This window comes from Eumetopias jubatus, unplaced genomic scaffold (assembly GCF_037043125.1).
Source record: "Eumetopias jubatus isolate StellerSeaLion01/CBP00866 unplaced genomic scaffold, mEumJub1_p1.0 scaffold_4, whole genome shotgun sequence".
NCBI classification, from domain to species: Eukaryota; Metazoa; Chordata; class Mammalia; order Carnivora; family Otariidae; genus Eumetopias; species Eumetopias jubatus.
Window position 1 is genome coordinate 1,928,577 of NW_028274810.1, and position 22,389 is coordinate 1,950,965.

Sequence of the window (22,389 nt, forward strand, 5' to 3'; positions counted from 1 at the left end):
TTTCTGGCACAAAGTAAACATTATTATTATTATTATTATTACCATCACCATCATCATTATCATCATTATTTGCATTCCAATTTCAGTTTTGCTCTTGAGGAAATTTCTGACAGACTAACATTTCCTGCAGATAGCGGGTATTTGTCTGATGATTATTGCTGCTGCAATTATCATTTATTCCCTAGCCCAGGGCATACACCACATCTGTGGGAGGGCATGAGCATGGTGGGTGGTGGGGCAGCCTCCCAGACTGCACCCCAGTGGGCGGCTGTTGGCAGTCCACAGGGTGTCAGGTGGCACAAGCCACTGCCCCCAGGCAGACATCCTGTGACTTACCTCTAGAAACATCCCTGTCCCTGGAGTCATCGGGCAGAGAGTCAGGCTCGGGTCCTCAGTGGGAGGGGGAGTAGGGACCTGGCTGGGCTCCTGTGAGCTCCATTCTGGTTCCCCAGCCAGAACTACCCTGGCGGGTGGAAACAGCTTTTACCGCGTGTGGCTGTCGCATGTGGTTTTGGAATTTTCCAACGCCCCCTGCAATTGGCTGCCCCGCCCCTCACACCCTGCCCCAGGCCCAGATTGGCCACATGGGGCGCCTGTCATCCTACTCGCTGCACCCCAGAGGGGGTGGGGATGCAGTGGGGGGGGTTGTCACTCGGCCACCTGTGTGGTGGTGGCTTAAACCCCCCTGGCCCAGAAGAATTGGGAGAGAGCTAGGTGCAGAGCTGCGGGCTGAGGCTCTGCAGAAAGGGCCTCATCCCCAACCCAGCTGCCAACTCTGCCCCATCCCTGGACCACCCCCTGCTGAGGACAGAGAGCTAAGGCGGCAAAGCCCAAGGCTCAGTCATGAGAAGTAAGTGAATGGGGCCACCTGGGAGTGGGGAAGCCTGGATGCCATCATCATCCCTGGGCCTCTGGAACAGAGGGGTGTCTTGGGAACAGTGTGAGCAAAGCTGAGTGCTCTTTCTTGCCAGCAGTGTGTGTCCCAGTCAAGGCCAAGGTCTTTGGGGAGCAGGGTGGAGTAGCTGAGGAGTCTTGCTCCCCAGGCAATTTTCTTAGAGTAGGGTAACACAGTGGGCTGTAGAGGAGCGCCTCTGTCGCGAGCCCTGGAAAGGATCTGCAGGAGTGTCTGAGGTGCTCTGCTCCTCGTTTAACAAGAAAGGACTGAGCCCCAGCAAGGCCAGGGCTTTGCTCCAGATCCCACTGCTGCAGCAGAGGGAGGCTGCTAACTGACAGGCACCGACCAGACTCCCACTGCGGCGTTTTCCTCCATGCCTCCAACCTGCCTCCCAGTGGGGTGAAAGAGGAGCCAGAGGGCCAGAGGGGTTGCTGTGCCCCGAAGCAGCAGGACAGGAAGAGGAAAGCCAGATCGACAGGTAGAGAGGGTCAGAACCCCGTATCCAGGTCTCAGTGTGTGTGTGTGTCCCCAGTTTCAGTCACCCATTTGATGAGGGGGATAGGGCAGAGGAGATGGGAGCAGAAAGCCTTCAGCTTCACCCCCTTCCTGGCGTGGAGCCAAGGGCCAACAGCTAGTGGGCAGATGTCTGGGGTCCCTGTGCCTTCTAGCAGAGAAAGGATGGGTAAATCAGACAATCCCTGTGTTCAGGTAAGGAAAGCTAGAGAACCTCTCGGAGCAGCGGGCAAATGAGCAAAAGGGAAACCCCATGTCCCTGTGGCCTGAGGCCTGAGGCAGCCCGAGCCTCAACCTGGGGTCTTCCCACAAACCACAGAGGGGAGGCCATATTGGGTCCTGGAAAGACCCATGGGCTGAGAGTCTAAAGACCAGGTTCTGGTGCCAACTCTGTCACTGACTAGCCATGTAGCCTTAGGCAAGTCATTGGGCCCTGGTCTCCTCATCAGCAAAACAAGAGAGCCGAACTTAAAAACAAAACCAACTTTGGAGAGGCTCCCAGTTCTGAGGACCCAGGACCAAGGAGAGAGCCCTGGTCCCCAAGGTGAGCACCCTCAAGGCCAGTGAAGGCGTCTCAACTCTCCCAGGACATAGACGGAGAGGAGGTCATAGGAAAGGAAGAACTTGGGACAGAGATCCCAGTGCAGATGTATGAGCTGGGGTGGGTCAGGTGGGGCGAGGAAAAGAGCCAAAAACTTCCACAGGAAGAGGGGCCCTTTGGAGCTTTCATTTCTTTCTAGCTTCTTCCGATTAGCAGCAAAGGTTAGCAAACCGATCTTCCCAGAAATGGCCCCCAGTCAGCAAATCCACCCTAGCAAGCAAGGATCAGGAGTGCCTCAGAGCTCGGCAGGAGAGCAGGAGTCCCCAGGACTGAGGGAGGGAGCTTCTAGGCAGCTCTACATGATTTTCCCCCAACAGCTCCATCCAGGCTGGTAGATAGGAGAGGGGGTCCCCTCCGATCTGAGGGTGAATGCCACCCGTCCTGCTCACTTGGACATCTCTGGGTATCTCACAACCCCAGGTTATCTGACTGACTGCCTCCCCTCCACACACACACCTAGTGAGTGCCAGCCACCTCCACACCCTCTGACCATAGCCAGAGGGAGGCAGCACACGGGGGGCTGGGGACTGTGACACAACCAGAGCCCAAGGGGTAGACACAGACCAGGAAATAAAGAGAGGTGCGGAGGCCAACGATGTCCTGATGGAGCTATAAATGGAGAAATACCAGGAAATACCACCCAAACATCGAGGTGTGAAACTGGAGACAGAGCTGGAGCACAGAAGATAGAAAGGCACACAGACACAGCGAGAGATGCAGAGGGAGGAGGGTGGGCAGCGGAGGGGAGACGCCGAGTCCTGACTGGGGCTAGGAAGACAGAGAGAGGGAGGCATGGAGTCCATGGAGGTTCTGAAAGGATGGCAGAGCTCCCTGCCAGGGCCACCGGCTGCTAAGTAAAGAAGAAATGTCCATTAGCCAAACAGACTCCCCAGCCAGCCGGAGAGATGGTGGCCCTAGTCATCTCTCTCTGAGGACATGGCCAGTGTGGAGCAAAGAGGCATGAGGCCCCAGCACTGGGTATGGATGGCGAGCGGGTTGGGGGGGGGGGGCAGGTGCAAGGTCACGTTTCTGTCTTTTCTGTGCCCTGATCTTTCCAAGCCTGGTCATGATAATGGCGAGCAGTGGGCCTGAAAGAAGTCCAGGTCCCCAGGCAGGGTGCCACAGCTCTTATCCTGAGAGCCCATGGCCACCTGAAGACTTTACAAAGGGCCTCCTCCTTCTCTGTATCACTCCTGACCCTTTGCCTCTTCCTCTCTTCCATTCCTAACAGGAATCCCGAACACCCTCAGCCCAAGTTACTAGAAGCTGGAACATCCCAGCCTGTCCCGTACAGTGAAGCATGGCTGTCGGTGTCCCCACCCGTCCCAGGGGCTCCCTCCCCTCCCCTGCCTCTGTGCCCCTGACTCAAACAGGGAACAGGGACTTTCCCATGCTAAGAGGCCTCTAAGGAAGGCAGCCCCTGGGGTCTCCTCTTGTCCTCCATGGCTACTCCTTTCTGAGATCTAACCTCTACTCCTCCTGCTACTGCAGTGCTGTCCTGGGCCTCTGGCCAGATGGGGCTGTCTCTGGGGAAGGGACGGGAACAGGACAGGGCCTCGGCACCAGAGCCAGAGTGTCCCTGGGTCCCGTGTGTCCTGGAACAGCAGAGCCCTGTGGAAGGGAGGTACAACCCTGGAGGCCGGGAGGCTGCTGACTGTGACTTGGGGCTCCCACTCCTCAGAGCTTCCTCCTGGTGATTCATCCCCTCCTCCCCATTCACTGGTTGTTTTCACTCAATTCTTTTGTTTCCCCTCCTTTCTCCTGTCCCAGACTGCGGGGGTGGGGGGTGGCGGGGGCACCAGGAGGGGTTTCAGGTGGCTGGCTGTCTTTCGTGGCTTTTCAGAACCCCAGACTCTCCCTCGCCCACCTGAGTTTTAGCTTCACTACTTTCTCAGCCCTGGGATCTGGATGTATCAGCAGAAAATCCTCGCCCTGGCTTGGGAGTAGTGTTCAGCAGGTAGAGCGGCTTTTCTCCTGGCCCCCCACTGACCCTCCCCCTCCGGCTCCCCTGTGGTGGCACCCACCACCGTGGTTTCCAGCTTTGCAGAAGCTGTGGGAAGGAGAGCTGAGAAAGGAGGGACCCCTGGCCCGAGCTGTGGTCTCCGTGCCGGTGGGGGTTGGGGGAAGCTAAGCTAAGAAAAGAGATGCATTCCTCTTTCCCATTCACTCATTCATCTCTGCAGAGGCCTACTAGGATGTATGAAAGCCAGTCCACAACCCCAAAGGAGCTCTGTTGGGTCAGGCGAGCTGTTCCACCCCGGCCTTGGAAGCCTGCCCTAAGACATGAGGAAAGGCTGGAGGAGGTGGGCACCACAGAGGAAAAGCTGAGGCAGAGGGAACCATGCCTCTCTGGGTCGTTACACTAGACATGAGTTCCACAGGGGGTCCTCTCTGAATTCTGTTCCCAGCCCACCTCCACACTTCACGCTTTTCCCCTGCAGCCAGTAACCTTGTACCCTATTCCATTTCCTCGATGCATCTGGGCATCTCACCCTTACAGGGGGTATAGCTTAACGGTTGGGGACATGGGCTCTCGAGTTACAGACACCTGGGTTCAAATGCCAGATATGCCACTTCGGACTGTGTAACCTTAGTCAAGCCACTTAGGCCCTCCTGGACCACTTTCTCATCTGTAAAACGGGGACAACGCAAGGAATGCCTGCTTCCCAGGGTTGTCGTAATCATTAATGAAACACATATGCAGAGCCTGGCACAGAGTAAGAATTCAGCCCAGGCTTGTGTCTGTCATTACTATCTCCCCTTAATCACTGTCCACTGGAGAAAAGGAGAGAGAGAGAGAAGAGAAGAACGGCGCAGCTGGAGACTGCTTTGTCAGAAGATAAGGACCCCACGGCTCCTCTGCATCCACTCCCCAGCAGGGCTAGGGGAGGTTCTGGGGTTTGAGGGGAGAGATCCCCCTGGGTTAGAGCCCCTCCTTTGCTCCTACCACTTCCTCTCTGTGGCATGGGGCACCTGGACAAGGCCCAGGGCTGGCTTCCTAAGGTGGCCCAAGGCCAGGCTCTGGCTGCATTCCGAGAGCGCTATCAATGAATCTCACAGCTGCGGGAAGGGCGAGATTAGAGGGGTTGGAGGGAGGGGAAGACAGACCACCTTGTCGCTACCGGATTTCCCCACAGAGGAGGTGTGCATAACAAGCTCCCTGGGGATACTTCGGTCTCTGAAGCAATCCAGAAGAGATTCATTTTCTTTCCCCTGTACTGTGCCAGAGAGCAGCTCTAGAGGTCTCCCAGGCTGAGGAGAAGACACAAGAATGAGCTGGGGGAAAAGATGGCCAACCCCACCTTCATCCGCCAGGAGGAGGAGCCTGGCCCGAAAGCCTCCAGAGGGGCTACATTCTTGCTACTCAAAAGTGTAGGCTGAGGACCAGCAAGCGTGGGCACCCACCAGAGCTTGTCCAATTGCAGAATCTGGGCCCCCAGACCCAAGTAGGGACCTGCTCACAACATGGTCACAAGATCCCTCGGTGATCTTGTTTGAAACGCCAAGGGCTAGAGTCACACAGTCGCTAGACGGTTTCAGGAGCTTTCATGAGCAAGTGGGCCCTTCTGTCTCCTGGGAGCGAGAGGGTTTCCTTTGATGGGCCCTGGGAGAGAGCAGCAGTGAGGTACAAAGTTCTTCCCGAAGCAGCGGGGGCCGCAGGGGCTGGCCTAGACGGGCCTGACCTTTGCTTGGTTCGAGTTCCTGGCACCGGCAGGCCCTTAGATGGTAAGTTCCTGGCAGGCCAGGCTCCAGTGCAACAGTTTGAGTAATCCCGTGATTACTCAGCTCCCCATCCCCAACCTGAGTTCCCATCACCTGCTGCTTCAGGCAGGGGCTCAGGGGTAGGTTGTGGAGGTGAGGGATCCGAGGTGTTTTTCAGCTCCTGCTCGCCCCACTGCCACCTCTGCCAGACCTTCCCGTCCTCTCCCCTCCCCGCCTCCACAAGTCACACTCACGCGCACCGGGACTTTCTCTTTGAGGTTTCGGGCAGATGGCACTGAAAGGGGTACAGGTGGCAGGGGAAGGAGGGAGCAGTGGGAGCAGAGGGCCTGATGGTACAGGCAGGGCCAGGGGCACATCACGGTGGGTTTTTCTGTGTTTCTGCACCTGTTTCTCCATCTCAGGGTCTAAGTCTCTGGTGTTGGCCAGTCCCAAGCCTCTTGGTCTCTCTAGCTCAGAGGCTAGAGTCTGGCCCCCCCAGCTCAGAACCCCTGACTCCGTGTTCCTGCCTCACTGTGTACCTCTGTCTTGGGAGCCTATGGTTGGGGAACCCTGAAGAGTGGCTGGCCTGGTGGCTGGGGTCCAGACTCCAGCGTCCCCTCAGGAAGGGGGGGACCCCCTCACTTGCCAGCATCTGTGAAGGGGGTCCATGGCTGGCCACACCATCCCATGAGAAGAGCAAGGTCTGGGTTACAGCATTGTGAGGTTCCTGGGGCCGGGACCAGCAGTGGGTCAGGTGTGGGGCAGGGAGAGATGTGTCTGGGTCACCTGTGTGGTTGGCGCACACACGCACCCGGATGTGGCTCTGGGAGAAGGGAAGAGACAGGGAGGCCTGTGGTTGACTGCTGGGCTGGAGTCCGAGTTCCCACTGTGGCTTGGCCTAATCTCCCCTCTGCTTACTTTTTTGGGTGACCCATGTTGGTTTCTCCCCTCTCTGGGCTGAGGGCCACTGTGGAGAGAGACCCACGCTGCCGGAGGGGAAGGTGTCGAGGCGAGCGCAGACTCTCTGGGCACGAGGCTTCTGCTGGGCCTCAGGTGCCCCCTGCGTTTCTTCGCCTTCAGCTCTGCTCTGTGGCAACAGTGTATGTAGAGTTGGCCTCTTAGAGTGCTTTCCACAGGTTATACCATCACGCCTACCGTCCTAGCTACAATCATCCCATGGACAAGCAATGTTCTTTTTTATCCTGATTTCACTGACAAGGGAACCTAGGCCTAGAGAATCTAAGTGACTCGACATTCAGGTGCCTCCACATTTTCTGTCCCTTTTCCAGCTACCCATCCCCTCTTATCCTCTCTTCCCTTCCATGCATTCCAATATGCTCTTAATTTACTGGAAAGAATCTGAAAGGCTCACTTGCCATCTGTCCCCCACGATCACAGACTCCTATGTGGGTGTTGGGCAGGCAAGTGGGGGCTGGGGTGGGGGAGAGGAGTGACTTCTCATGGAGGAATTTCAGACACCTATGGGCCTGTCCCCCATGAGGAGGCAGCTGCTTACTCTGACTCAGCTCAAAGCTGGCTTGAGGGGACAATGGTTTTAAGATGAGGGAAACAAAATGTCAGGGGGTGGTGGGCAAGCCACAGTTCCCCTCCCCACCTCATGTCAGGAGGCCCTACGCATGACCGGGGTCCAGGACTGGACCAGGGGTAAGCTCACCGGAACACAAGTTTGCCCTACAGGCAAGCTGTTGCCTTCACTGACCCTCAGGGTGGGACACGGTTAGGGGACCGGTCAGAGATGAGCTGGGGCTGGGGTGTAGATCACTTTTCTGGCCTGCTCCGCCTCAGCCCCCCCGCTCAAAGGGGAAGCAGCAGGGCACCAATGCCAGAGAAGAGAGCCCTGTCCCCTTGGGATGGATGAAAACCCCTGACATAGTGGGAATCCCAACTCCCCTTCAAAGATGAGCTGGGAGAAGGCCAACTGCTGGTCCCTGAAACTCAGTAGAGAGCTGTGGGCATTGACAGGGACAGGGCAAAGTAGAGGAGAAGAATCTGGAGCCCCAAAAGGCCACGCTGAGCTCAGTGGGCAGCCGGGGGTCCTACTGGCCAATGAACAAACACTAACACACAGGCAGACAGGTGCGCCTGCCGGCTCACAAGTACCTGTACCTTCCGTGTGTACACACACCCTCAAACATGCCCACCAATGGATGGGCCCCAAAAGCCAGGTACACAGAGTAGCACCAGGGAAAGCAGGGGAGCTAGGGTGTAGACCCAGCTCTGGGGCAACTGAGCTGCGTGAACCTGGGCCAACCACCTCATCTGGTCTAGCCCTCTGCCTGGTAAAGGAGAGGACAGGACAAAGGTTGAATGAGATGGTCTCTAGTCCCAGTCGGAGGTAACATTCATCATCAGCGCACATACGATTGGGCCCATCAACATAGGCCCTCTCATGTGCTGCCCACTCTCTGCTCCAGGGCCTGGGGCCTCGGCGCCCTGTTTGATTCTCGCCCTGGATTGCCAGCATCTGACTGACCTGGCTTGTTGAGCCCTCTCCCGGGCTCCACCTCGCTCCTCCTTGCCTTCTCTGGGCCCCACGCCGGGGACACTGTCCTCTTGGCCCCTGGTCGCTGCCCAGCCCGTCCCTGAGCCTTCACTGCCAGGCTGAGGATGACCGGCATCTCTACCTGGCCCCCAGGTGCCCCCTGCCTTGGTGCACCACATCTCCTCCCCCCACCACCCATGCCTCACACTCTGCCCACGGGAGCAAAGCCTGGTGGGGGAGGGTGGCCTAGAGGAAGCCCCCTGCGCGGGAAGCAGGTGTTGTGAAGCAGCGAGAACTCCTAGGTCCTCAGGCGGGAGGGGGGCAACTGGAGCTTTTCAACTTGAAGGGCTGAGCAGGTGGCCTCTCTGCAGCTGCATTTTCTGCCCCTGTGGAGCTGGTACAGCTCCTGGCTGCCCCGTGAAACCGAAAACGGCCTCCCCAGACCCTTTGTTGAGCAGCATTTGGCACAGCACTTCTTCCATTTTGCAAGAGGCAAAGAGCAAGCTGGAGCAGGGTGGAGAAGCGCCGTGTCCCTGTGTCTGCAGCCCAGGGATGTGGGGAAGGAGGCAGATCAGGTCCCTGGGCTCACCTCCTGTTCTTTCTTTCTCTCCTCCAGCACAAATTGAAGTGATTCCTTGCAAAATCTGTGGGGACAAGTCATCTGGGATCCACTACGGGGTTATCACCTGTGAGGGGTGCAAGGTGAGCATGCGCACACGTGCACACTCACACACAGAGTCTCTTCCAGGGTGGGGAGAAGGGGCTCTGTGGCCTTAGTCCTGACCCCTGGCATGGTCTCCTGAGGCAGCTAGGGAGCTGCTGGAGAGGTGCCTTACACAGGAGGGCCTTGTCTGAATCTGGGGACACGACTGTGTGGCAGATTATAATTCTGCTAAGAAAGGGAGGCGAGAAAAGGGACTGGTCGTGCGAGGGGTCTGGGCAAGCAGGGGCCAGAGCCTGGGCTGGAAGCCCTGGGAGCGAGTTGGGCCTGGCAGGGATTGGCAGCCAAGGTCCCCGTCTGCCTGCCCCAGGGCTTCTTCCGGCGCAGCCAGCAGTGTCACGTGGTCTACTCCTGCACCCGCCAGCAGAACTGCCCCATCGACCGCGCCAGCCGAAACCGATGCCAGCACTGTCGCCTGCAGAAATGCCTGGCACTGGGCATGTCCCGAGATGGTGAGGCCAAGCAGGCGGCCCCCTGGGGTTTCCCTGGAGTCTCCAAAGAGGTTACCCTGTAGACGCATCCTTCCGTGGGGCACGGGCCGGCCACGCACCATGGGGGTGCACCTCACCAAAGCTCTTCGTGGTCCGCAACTGTAGGCTCTGCTAGCACAGCCCTCCCTTCCCCAACACCCCAGGCTCCTCATTTTCTTCTTCCCGGGATAGAAGAACTGGCCCAGTTACCATCCAGCTTCCACATCCGCCGTCCTGCCCCTAGCTCCATTTCCCCGGTCCCCCGTCCCCATGCTAGGACACAGGACAGTGGCTAGGACCGCAGCCAGAGCCAGCCCGAGAGCCACCTGGAAGGCACGACGGTGGGGAGGGCGGCTGTTCCCGGTGCCTTTCTCCTCGGTCCTCACCCACTGCCTCAGCGCAGCCCCCCATCACCACCACAGAGGGAGCGCAGGGCGGGGTTGGGGGAGGCATGAGGTGAGGAGGAGCCAGAAAGAGCCTGTCAGCACTTTTCAGCGCCCAAAATAACAAAGTGAAAGGAAACACGCAGGGGTGCAAAGGGGCAGGCGGGGCGAGGGGCTGTGCCCCCACACCTGGGAGGGGTGTGGGGGGGAGTGAAAAGGCAGGAAAGAGAGAGCAGAAGAGGATGTTCAGAAACAAGCCGCGGAGCCTGGGTTGGGCTGTGGTGAGTATCTAGGTCACCAGCGAGCCTGCAGGCCTGACCACAGGGAGACCTGTGTTCTCAGCTCTCCTCTTCCTCCGACCCTCCTAGACAGGCGAGGTGACCCCAATACAGCTCAAGGCCCCCAACTCGACCACCCCCAGCCCTAACATCAGGAGGCCAGAGTCCTCAGTCCAGACTGACTGCCTGAATTCGGCTACCAGCAGAAGCTGGTTTCCAGCTGGGAGAGTTTGCTTGGGAGACCGAAATGCCTGGGCTGGACGCAGCCCTGCGGCAAACACCAGCAAGCGGTGGGAGGGGTCTCGAGCAAAAGTGGGGGTCCCCCCGGGGAGGTCCTTAGGCCACACTGGAGAAGCTTTGCTTGGAGCCAGCTACTGAGGGAACAGCAAGTGAATTCTGTAATGATCAAAATGCCTGTCGAGGCTGCCCTTGTACCTCGTGCTCCTGCCTCGAAAACTCCTGATCCCCTACCTCTTTCAGCTGTCAAGTTTGGCCGCATGTCCAAGAAGCAGCGGGACAGCCTGCACGCCGAGGTGCAGAAACAGCTGCAGCGGCAGCAACAGCAGCAGCGGGGACAGGTGGCCAAGACCCCTCCAGCGGGCGGCCAGGGAGCCGACCCCCTCTCGGGCCCCATTGGGCTCCCGGATGGGCAGCTGCCCCTGGGCTCCTCACCTGACCTGCCTGAGGCCGCGGCCTGCCCCCCTGGCCTCCTGAGAGCCCCAGGCTCTGGGTCCTCCTACCCCAGCAGCTTGGCCAAGGCCAGGCCCGACGGGGCCTCGTACCACGCGGAATACAGCCCCGAGCGGGGCAAGGCCGGGGCCAGCGAGCGCTTCTACAGCACTGGCAGCCAGCTGAGCCCCCACACATGTGGACTTCGTTTTGAGGACGCCGGGCATCCTGGACTCGAGGAGCCAGGACGGGGCCCGGACAGCTACTGCAGCACCAGTTTCCACAGCGCCCCGGAGGTGCTCTATGCCTCCCTGACGGAGACTGGTGAGCGGCGGGGGGAGGAGGGATGATGAGGGAGGGGCTTCCAAGAGAGGGGCCTTGGTCAGCACCCCATGTACACCACACGTGAGCCCAAGGGAGTGGAGGGGCCAAGGAGGGGAGCCAGCGCAGGGCGGGGGAGGCCGGGCCAAGGAGTGCCCTTTGTATGGTATGGGGTAGGGTGGCAGTTGGCTGAGATGGAGCCTGTGCCTTCCCCCTCTGGCCCCAGAGCACCTCGTGCAGAACGTTTGTAAATCCTACCGAGAGACGTGTCAGCTGCGGCTGGAGGACCTGCTACGGCAGCGCCCCAACATCTTCTCCCGGGAGGAGGTGGCCGGCTACCAGAGGAAGGTGAGGCCCGGAGACCCCATGGGAGGGGGTGGCAGGGGAGGGAGTGCGCACGCAAGTAGGCTGGGGCGAGGCGAGGCGGCACAGACAGACTGAGCGTGTGCGAGCTTGTGAGTCTGTGTATGTGTGTCTACCCCCAGCAGATGGGTGATAGCTTTTCCTTTTCCCCTGCCTATTGCCTTCATCCTACCTCTGCCAGCACCCACACCTTGGTGTGTACACTCTCCTTTGCCGTCCCCTCTCAATGATAGCAGTAGTCAGAACCCTGATTACCATTTGTTAAACACCCCTTCGCTACCGGGCACTGTGCTAAATGCTTCCCATAAATGATCCTCCGCCCTTGCGACAGCGACCCATGAGGTTGGTATTTATTTCTGTTCTTAACAGCCTGGGAAACTGAGCTCAGAGAAGTTAACAGACCTACTCAAGGTCACAAAGTAGTGGGGCCACAGGAACATTCAGACCCACCAGCCTCCAAAGTTTATGCTCTTTCCTGTCACACTCTTGACAATACCACCTGTTCTAAAAACACACGTTTGGCACTGAAGTTTTGCTTCTCTACATTCTTAAGACCTTTGGGCAGGTCTTTTTGGGGAGAGGGGTCAGTATGTGCTTCTCACCTCAACAAAATGCAAACTCTTTGAGGGCAAAGCTGTATCTCAGATGTTTTTTATTTCCCGACAGCTAACTCAGTGCCAACGGCTGGTGGGTGCTCAGTGAGTGCGACCAAATGACAGGAGTTCACCCCGAGTGGGCATCTGTGCTGAGAATAGGCTAAAAACATCAGAGTGGAGAGTGTGGGCGTTCTGAACCTCATGCCTGCAGTTTATCAGTCTGGGCTCCCAGGGGCTTGGGAGGGTGACAGGGTCATAAACAGGGCTACAGTGGGACCCTCCTCCTTCCTTACAGTCCATGTGGGAGATGTGGGAACGCTGTGCCCACCGCCTCACCGAGGCCATTCAGTACGTGGTGGAGTTCGCTAAGAGGCTCTCAGGCTTTATGGAGCTCTGCCAGAATGACCAGATTGTGCTTCTCAAAGCAGGTGCCCAGGGAGGGTGGGCAGGCCTGGAGGGAGGGGGGCAGAGCATGCAATGGGGCAGGGCTAGCGGAGGGAGGCGGCTTAGGGAAAGCAGAACACTGAGGGGGACAGAGCCAGCTCTCTGGCTCTGCCTGACTCTCGCCTACATGCCCCCCCCCTTCTCCCCAGGAGCAATGGAAGTGGTGCTGGTCAGGATGTGCCGGGCCTACAACGCTGACAACCACACGGTCTTTTTCGAAGGCAAATACGGTGGCATGGAGCTGTTCCGAGCCTTGGGTGAGGGGCAGGGGGAAATGAGAGACAGGAGTTGGATGGAAAGTCCATCTAAAGCTTCAAGACCCAGGCACCCTCTTTTAAAAGGCAGATCACCCCCTCTGCTCCAAACACCAAGCGGGTGGGTGTCCTCGGGCACTGTGGCCTCACCCACCTTGCTCATCCTTTGGTTTTCTCTCCCTCAGGCTGCAGTGAGCTCATCAGCTCCATCTTCGACTTCTCCCGCTCCCTGAGCTCCTTGCGCTTTTCTGAGGATGAGATTGCTCTCTACACAGCCCTCGTGCTCATCAATGCCAGTGAGTGTCGTTGGGCTTGCCTAAGGGACATTCAGGTGGCAGGGGAGCGACGGATATTGAAGGGTCTGGACCTTCAAATGTGGTTAAATCTGGGAAATGGCTTTAAAGAGCAGAAAGAAGATTCAGAGGAGCCTCAGAGAGGGAAGCACCCTCCAAGGTGGGGTTGGAGAAGTGGGGGGCTAGGGAGCCGTGAGGATGAGAGGAAGTACACCGCTTCCCAGGGAGAAATCCGTTTGCTCGTGAGTTCTCACGTCAGTGAGTCCAGTGAACCCACACACTGGAATCACCTGGGGGGCTTTAAAAAGTGCTTCTTCCCCGGGCTCCACTCCCAGAGAATCTGAGGTCATTGAGCTGGGGTACAGCCTCCCGCAGCTGATTGTCATGTGCTTGGGAATCACTGGTCTGCTCGAGCTAGTCTGAAGACTGTGGGCTGTCACGGCAGGACTCTGGATACCCACTTCACTGGGACGGAGCAGGCTGGGCTGAGCCAGGGAATGCTAAGTATTTGGAGAACATGGAGAAGTGGGTCGAGCTACTAACCTGAGCTTGCCAATCAAGATTATCTGTTGTCTGGCTCTGCCAATGAATAAAGACCTAAACACATCCTTCGAACTAGAAATAAAGACTTAAAAGATGACTTCTGGCTATTTTACGGAGCCAGGGCAAAAGGTGGTTTGTCCGTTGGAGTTAGCCACAGACGACTGCAGAGGCCCTGCTGCTGGCCTCGGAGACTTCACCAAGGCCACCTGCTATCAGGCTCATCCTTGGCCAGGTGACAGGCTCTCTCTCATTTTCCCCATAGTGGAATCCTAGCACTGGATGGGCTATGTGAAATATCAGGGTACCAGGGAGAAGGCTGCTTGGAGTCAGGAGATTGGACGTTCTTTCTTTCTTTTTAAAGATTTTATTTATTTGAAAGAGAGAGAGAGAGAGAGAGAGAGAGAAGAAGCAGGGGGAGGGGCAGAGGGAGAGGGAGAAGCAGGCTCCCCGCTGAGCAGGGAGCCCGCTGTGGGGCTCAATCCAGGAACTCTGGGATCAGGACCTGAGCCACCCAGGCACCCCAGGAGATTGGATGTTCTTATCCCTTTCATCTCTCCCCAGTTTTCCTTGTAGACAGCTAGCCAAGCCCCAGACCCCAGAACTTTTCATGATCAGACCAGGACGCACACGCATGTGTGCACGCGCTCAGCCGAGAAGGCCACTATCCAGCACAGATGTCCAACATGATACACCCTTTTGGGGGAAGTTAATGTCCATGTTCTTTCTTGTTCTTGCTATGGCCCCATGCCCTCCTTCAGACCGGCCAGGGCTCCAAGAGAAGAGGAAGGTAGAGCAGCTGCAGCACAACCTGGAGCTGGCTTTTCATCACCATCTCTACAAGACTCACCGCCAAGGCATCCTGGCAAAGGTAGGAGCAGTCCCTGAGGTGGAGGAGTAGAGGAGCTGGGCCCCCAGGGCTTGCGAGGGCCGGGCTCCAAGGGTACAGAGGAAGAAGTGCTAGAGTGCCATGTGCTAGAAAGCCTGGAGCAGCACGGGAACCAAGGGGATGAGCCGTCACTTCCATGTGCGTACAGATGGAAAGTGAAGAGAACCTGGAATTGGGAGGGATTTCCACCAGGAAATAATTTGGTTTAATATAGCCAACACTCACCCAGCACCGGCTTGTGCAAGGCACCATGGAATGCAAAGATACAGAGAGGAGGTTCTTGCCCTCACCGAGGGCTTTTAGTGTGGTACAAAGAGGCTCGTGTACCAGTAACTCTAACATAGAGTAGCATACGGTATGTGATACAACAGGAATGCGATTAACAATGTGCTGTCCCAGACATGCTGTCATCCTCAGGGCAACTCAGTCAATAGGACAGGTATTAAAACCTCCTTTTAGCGATGAGGAGACTTAAGCGACTAGTCCAAGTTTGCATGATTGGTAAGTAATAAATGCAAGATTTAATCCCAGTGCTCTCCCACCATATCCCTGCACCCCTGATAGGTTACTTCGATAAGAGATATCGGGGGAATGTTATGACAGCATAGAACAGGGATTAAAAATAATTCGGGGTGGGGCACCTGGGTGGCTCAGTTGTTAAGCGTCTGCCTTCGGCTCAGGTCGTGATCCCAGGGTCCTGGGATCAAGCCCCGCATCGGGCTCCCTGCTTGGCAGGAAGCCTGCTTCTCCCTCTCCCGCTCCCCCTGCTTATGTTCCTACTCTCGCTGTCTCTCTCTCTGTCAAATAAATAAAATCTCAAATAAATCTTTAAAAAAAATTAAAAAAATAATTAATTCGGGGTAAAAAGAGTGGGTCATAAATGCTTCCTAGGAAGGTGGCATTTAAGGTCGGCCATGAGTGTGTCAGATTTTAACAGACATTCATGGGAGTGGGGCAGGCATTCCAGGCTATGGGAACAATCAGCAAAAATAAAGAGGCAAAATAAAATAGTAGAGATATGGGGAATAGCTCGTGGTACATTCTGACTAATGTGTAAGATTGGGAGCTAGCATTGATTGATGAGGGCAGGGAAGTAGCAGAAGACAAGCTTGAAATTAGGTCAGGTAGCAAATCAGAGAGGACTTCCAGTGCCATATTAAAGAGCAAAGGCTTTATTTCCAGGCAATGGAGAGCTCTGAAGGCTAGAAATGATATCATCAGAGCTATTATTTAGGCAATTTAATTTGGAACCAGCGTAGAGGAACCACTTATGTAATCGTTCAAGCAATGGGCCCTTGCTATGTGCCAGGCACAGTGAGTGCTAGGTGCTGAGGATAGAGAAATGACCTACACAACAATCTATGTCCTAAAGAACTTCAAGTCAGGTCAGATGGATTGGAAGGAGAGACTGGAGCCTGGGAGCTCGGCTGGAAAGCAGATCTGGTTGACTCCACCTTCAGAATACAAATCCCCCACCATCACCCCCCCCCATCAGTTCTCACATGGCCTGTTAGAGAGGGCCCTGGTCCTCCCTGGTCCGTCCTGCAGGAGCCACATAGCACAGGTCTCAGTCCTGCTCTAGCCGCCCATCCTGCTGAGTGGCAACTCTAGAGTCTATCACGGCTGACTGGCCTCGAGCAGGATATGACCCCGACTTCTTTTCTCACCTCCTCTCCTCCCACTGGCCCCTCGGTCTCCTGTTCCAGCAACACTGGCCTCCTTGCTATTCCTTCAGCACATCACATACAGTTGCATCTCAGGGCTTTTGTATCTGCTGTTCCCGCTGCCTGGAAGGTTCTTCCCCTAGTCTTCCAAATGGCTCCATCTCTTCATCCCGGAGAGGTTTTCCCTGACCGCCTGGTGCAAAAAGCCCTCCACCCCTCACCCTGAATTATTGTTCTTTTTTTTTAAGATTTTATTTATTTATTTGATAGAGAGAGACACAGCGAGAGAGGGAACACAAGCAGGGGGAGTGGGAGAGGGAGAAGCAGGCCTCCCGCGGAGCAGGGAGCCCGATGCGGGGCTTGATCCCAGGACCCTGGGATCATGACTTGAGCCGAAGGCAGACGCTTAACGACTGAGCCACCCAGGCACCCCTGCATTATTGTTCTTTAAGAAAGTCTCAGACATATTATATATTTGTTTTCTGGCTCCCTCATTAGAATAGGCATTTAATAAAGCTAGATATTTTATTCTACTTTATTGTATCCAGTGATATATCACCACAGCCCATCACAGTGCCTAGCTGAGTAGGTTCCCAACAGTTATTGGATGGATGGATGGATGGATGGATGGATGGATGGATGGATGGATGGACGGACAGATGAAGCTATTGTGATAGTCCAGACAAACTCAGACTAAACCAGTAGAAATGAAAAGAGGATGAATCCAAGAGATATCAAGAGATCTTATGCCACCTGGTCTTCTCTGACTGTCCCTTTCCTAGGAAACTAAGTGGGGGGAGAAGAGGGAGGCAGCTAGTGAGTGGTCTTTTCAAGCCTAGCTTGGTTATACAGGAAGCTGCAGAAGATGAATGGTTTTCTCAGCCTTTCTCCAGTGAGGTCTCCCTCCTCTGTCTCCTCATGGGTCTCTGGGCCTTTTTTGTTCCCCTCTGGCTGAGTACTGGTGGTGTTGGGTACCTGCTTGGAAACCATTTATAATTCAGTTATTGAGCATTTGTCATGTGCCAAACATAACAGGAACAGAGAATACAGAGAGACGGGGAGATAGGGAGAGAAAGAGACAAGGAGAGACCCTAGATTAAACCTAGCTAGGGTGGAAAGGCAGACAAATTAGACCGTTTGCCTAAAATGGGGTTTAAGTGCTACTACACAGAGGGAAGCCCAATGGAAAGGCCCCTCATCCAGGGAGAGGTGGTTAGGGAAATATTCCCAGAGGAGGTGACACTTGAAAGTGAGGAAGCATTAGCCAAGCAAAGAAGAATCAGAAAGGCATTCCAGGTGAGGAGAACAGCATTGACGAAGGTCTAAGAGGCATGCGATAGACTAGAACAGAACCACGGGGTCTCACTATTCTAAGAGCAGAAAGTGTGAGTTAGAGTATTCACCAGGGTTCATTTTAGGAGTAGCAGGAATGTGATGAGGGGGTTCACTCAGAAAACACGCACCTGTCCCCTAGCAGTCCTCGCTTGCCTCCAGTTTCCTGAACACATACCCCTCCCTGTGATGGGATCTAATCCAGCCACTCCTCCAGGGCCGAGTGCAGAGGGGGAAAGCAAGGCGGGTTGCCCTAGCCCAGGGAGGAGAGGACACCTTTGCTCTGGGGAGAAGGCTGGAGTACTGACCCTCCTCCCCTGTTAACCCATCTCCAGCTGCCACCCAAGGGGAAGCTTCGGAGCCTGTGTAGCCAGCACGTGGAAAAGCTGCAAACCTTCCAGCATCTCCACCCCATCGTGGTCCAAGCTGCTTTCCCTCCACTCTACAAGGAACTCTTCAGCACTGAAATTGAGTCACCCGAAGGGCTGTCTGAGTGACCTGGAGGAGGGACTCCTTTCCCTTCCCTAGAGCCTACTGGCCCTTCTCCCTGGATCTCCCCCCACCTTCACATTTTTCTTACCTGTGCCCCCTGGAGGGTGGTCCCTGCCTGTTCGTTGGGGGTGAGCAATTGCTGAGACTGGTTTTCTGCCCACAGGCTTGCCTGGCAGTGGGCCAAGAGCCAGAGGGTGGCGATGAAGGAACACCATCTCCAGTCTCAGCTTTGTTGTGTCTCCTTTCCCATGACCCTTCACCCCCAGCTTCTGAGAGGCCTCGGGTGGCACATAAGGACCTCTAGGAGGACCATGGTGTCCTCAGGACACCAGGGGGATCCAGGACACCCTGGATGAACAGAACTCAACTCTGGGCTCAGAAGCTAAGAATAGGACTTTAAAATACCTCATTGCATCTCCCCATAGGCTTTGGCTGGGGAGATGTGTCAAGCTCAGAGACTGATGGCTGGAGCCCAGAAGGACCTGTATATAACATAAATCCAGATCTTTAGATCTTTAGATTTTCTGCTTCTCCCTCCCCCACTGCTAGAAGTGGTTGGGCACCCTGCCCTTTTCCCAGGATCTAATAAAAACTGGATATGTGGAAGATAAGGATGGGGTGGGGGTAAGGGGCTGGGATAATTTTTTATGGGATTTGGGTACAGGGATAGGGTACAATGGAGGCCAAGAACATTACAGATAGAACTCAAACCTCTTATGTGCACTTTAGAAATAGACTTTAGGGGTCAGCACAAATCTGATGAGAGACACACATCCACGTACAGGTGAAACACACACTCACAAACTCAAACTGCAATTATGCACCTCTGTAAACACATTTAATCTGACACAATTTCTGTCTTCCTTGAGGTCACAGCTCAGAGGTGCTTAGTGGCCTCAGGGAAAGAGTCCCAATCCTGAGGGACCCCAGAACATCTTCATGGTGTGCCAGTCCACCAACCTTAGACCTGGGGTGGCCCAAACTCAATCCCAGCCCCAGCTGTCTTCTCGCACAAGAAACCCCAAAAGAAGAAGAGATGGCTGGACACTGGTCAGTCAGACAGACCCTTGGAAGAGTCCTCCTGTCATCGTGCAGAAAGGAAACGGACACAATTTCACCCCAACTCTAGCAGGGAGGAGACCAGGACACCAGGGAGGAGACCAGGACACAGGACAGACACCTGTTTCTCTGGCTGTGCTCATGCCCCAGGACTTCTCTTGGCTTTACAAATCACCGTGAGCCCTCCTCTGAGGGATAAACGGCCGGTGATGTGGGGGTGCTGTGTTCCTCTCGGGGGAGGGGTTTAATTGGCTAAACATAAACCCCAACTTGTGTTATTCTTCATAAAATGATTTTAAAGGCCAGAGGTATGTGTGGCAGGGGCAGGGGTGGGGGTTCTTAAATCACATTACAGACAAGCTGCTCTCCTGTCTCATTCCCGTGTGGAGACCCAGGTTTCTAGGCCAGCAACCCATGAATATCATAAGGATTGCAGCCCCCACTCTGAGCAGCCCCCCAGGGAGGCTTGGGAGCTGCTCCTCAGGAACCCCCACCAAAGGAGTCTCGAACTAAGCTCCACAGCAGATGTTCTGGACTGAGAACTTTCCCCACAAAATGATACCCATGGGGGACATTTAGTGAGAGGCTGCAAAGAATCTCCCTGCATCTGGGAGACTAACAAGACACCCCTGAGGGAGGTGCTTGGCCCCAGAGCTCCCCAGCGGGGAGTCAGGATGTCCACAAGAGACCCTTTTGGGCTGCTGGCCGCCTCTCCCTCCTGAGCCCTCCTGCACCCCCAAGTCTCCCTCTGCGCTCCCTCCCCCCGCCATCCTGTGAGGCGCTTGCTGCAGCCCTCCCTGGTGGCTTTATTTATTTATTTTGCACCAACAGGGTTGCTGCAGACTCATTCTCGCCTGGTTTAAAAAGAGAGAGAGGAAAAAAAAAAAAGGAGAAATGCTTTCTGGCTCTTTTCTCTACCTCGGTCTTGGCAGCAGCGGCCACAGTGGGCGGGGGCGGCGGGGAGTGAGGCACGCCGGGAGGTACAGCCCCCCCCCCGCCCCACCCCGGGGTGCAGCCTCAGCGGGACGGTCCCCAGCCCTGGACAGATGCAGTGTCCAACCTGATGCCGCCCTCCAGCTTCTCCGGTAAGCGACCCCACCTCCTGTCCTGAGGCTGCAGCTGCCCTTCTCTGTAACATTCTCAAAGACAAGGCCAGATTGGCGGGCCTGTCAGGCTAGAGGGTCTGTGCCCCCCTTGTCCCTCCCCGCCAGCTGCCCCCGCCCCCACCGCCCCCAGCCAGCCATTGATCCTGGCCCCATCGGACTTGGATGGGAAAACTAAAATGTCCCAGAGGCCCCTGTGGGGAAGGACTCTAAGGAGACCTCTACCATCTCCCCAGTGCTTCCTCTACCTCTGGGAAGGGTTTTTCCACATTTCAGTGTGGAAATTCCAGAAATCTCCCCCCCCCACCAACAGCCCTCTCCCCACGCAGGTCCCCATGCCTCCGTCGGGTCTGCTTAAAAAGGGATATCCAGGTTCAGATGTGTCTCTGGACTACCACATAGACACAAGAAGAAGAAAGCTTCCTGTTCCTTGAAGAGATGATGCCCCAGACCCCACCCCATTTAAAGAAAGAAGTGGTTCTGACACCCATTTCTTCCTGCAAAAGTGGCTAGAAGCCAGTCCCGTAGCCATGGAGACTGGCAAGGGAAGTTTGTGATTAAATTAGCCACCTTATAAATAAAGAAAAGGGGTTGTCCCCAGATCCCCCAGCCCTTGGCCCAGCAGGCTTTGGGGACTAAGAGGAAACTCACGGGAATGGGAGGAAGGGAAGCTGGGTTACATGCTTCACTGCACTTTTGCTGAATGCAGAGCAAAAAGGATGAGCAGGAACTGCAGCGATAGTGATAGAGAGCTAGCTGTCAGGTGGACTTCCCAGAACAGGCACAGGGAGAATGAGGGGGACTGGGACACGTCTGTCCCAGGAGAACTCTCAACAAGCCAGAGAGACCTGCTAGGTTGGGCTGGGGACAAGAGGAGCCTGGTCAGTAGCCTTGGCCTGCCCCGTGCTATTCTCTCTCACCCCAAGCCTGGGGACAGTGTCCTGCATCCCTCTGCCTCTCTGATCTTCAGTTTCCCACTACCACAGCAGGAGAGCCGCCAGAAGAGCCCGTCTAAAGGAGGGCTGCAGAGCCTCATTCCAATCAGGATCCAGGGATGTGATCCCCCTGAATGGGAAGAAGTCTTAAACTGCCTCTCCTAAGTTCCACATGGGAGAAAATCGGGCGTGTGGGAGAAAGCTGACCCTTCAGGGCCCAGACAGCCTGAAGCCCCAAAGGCCATCTGGATCTGCAGCTAGAAAGAAACCCGGGCAGCCTGCCTCCCAGGGAGCACCACTTGTCTCTCATCCCATCTCTTTAGCCCTCCCTTGCCAATTCCAATACCTCCCCTCCCTTGTTCAATGTCCTGTTGACACTGAACAGAGTTGAGGGTGAGTTCACCAACTACCAGGCCCCTTCTCCTCTAGCACCGCAGTCAGTCCCTGATGGCCATTCTACTCACCATCATCCTGATTCTGCCCAGGCCCTGGGTTCCCAGAAACCCACTTGCAGTCTACAGGCTATGCACATGGCCTCCCCCAGAGATCGCTGTGCCAGCCTAGGGCTCGCACGCTCCCCACCCACAGCACCAGGCCAGGTGGTGTCTCTCACTTGTCTATGCCTCCCTGGCTCACAGTCTGTCTCTTGTGTATCACTCAGACAGCTGAGCCCAAAGGGAACTAGAGAGCTCCCTCAGATTCACACATTGGACTAAATCAAAACACCATCGAGGAGGAACAGAAGAGAAGCCTGAGACTAAGGACCAAGCAACAAAACTCAAAACTTGGGCATCCCTTGGGTCCCTCATACACCCCAGTGTCATCTATAGGGGTCGCCCCTAGGGTTCTTGTGAGGGATTTAAGTGCCCCCTGCATCTGTGCTGTGGCTGAGGTGCAGCTTGGCTGTTGTCCACACAGGCATTTTGGGGAGATTGGATCTTGCTACTTCAGGGCCCCAGGCCCTGAGCCAGGCTGCAGAAGGGCAGAGGGGCAATAAGTACAGCCTGGGGGAGCAGAGCTGAGCATGTTTCCCTTGGAGGACTCAGTCAAGGTGAGGACCTCGCTCCAATCAGACTCCAAGGATGTGATTCCCTCTGAGCCTTAGACAAAGCTATGGGCAGATAATACGGGAGAACAAGGGTCAGCAGAGAGGGGGAGGACAGAGCTTGGGGAGAACAAGTATCAGGGAGAAGGGACCGGAGGTATTCCTGGATCTCACAGATACAGGAAAAACGCATTACAGGAACACTCAAAATTACTTCCTTGCTTCCTGTCCCATACACAGAGAACTTTGCCCACTGAAGTCAGACTTAACTAGGGTTCCATGAGCCAGTAAGCACTTGGCCTATTACCCAAGCTGGGGGCAGGA

General features: G+C 55.8%; 1 protein-coding gene across 1 annotated transcript; it reads left to right on the forward strand.

The window, feature by feature from the left end:
• Positions 1-704: 704 nt before the first annotated feature.
• RORC (RAR related orphan receptor C) lies at positions 705-19,282 on the forward strand. Its single transcript, XM_028088193.2, has 10 exons — positions 705-850; positions 8,831-8,916; positions 9,246-9,387; positions 10,547-11,059; positions 11,283-11,404; positions 12,311-12,443; positions 12,609-12,716; positions 12,899-13,009; positions 14,308-14,417; positions 17,767-19,282. The coding sequence occupies exons 1-10, from the start codon at positions 844-846 to the stop codon at positions 17,926-17,928; spliced, it is 1,494 nt and encodes a 497-aa protein (XP_027943994.1). The 5' UTR covers positions 705-843; the 3' UTR covers positions 17,929-19,282.
• The last annotated feature ends 3,107 nt before the right edge of the window (positions 19,283-22,389 follow it).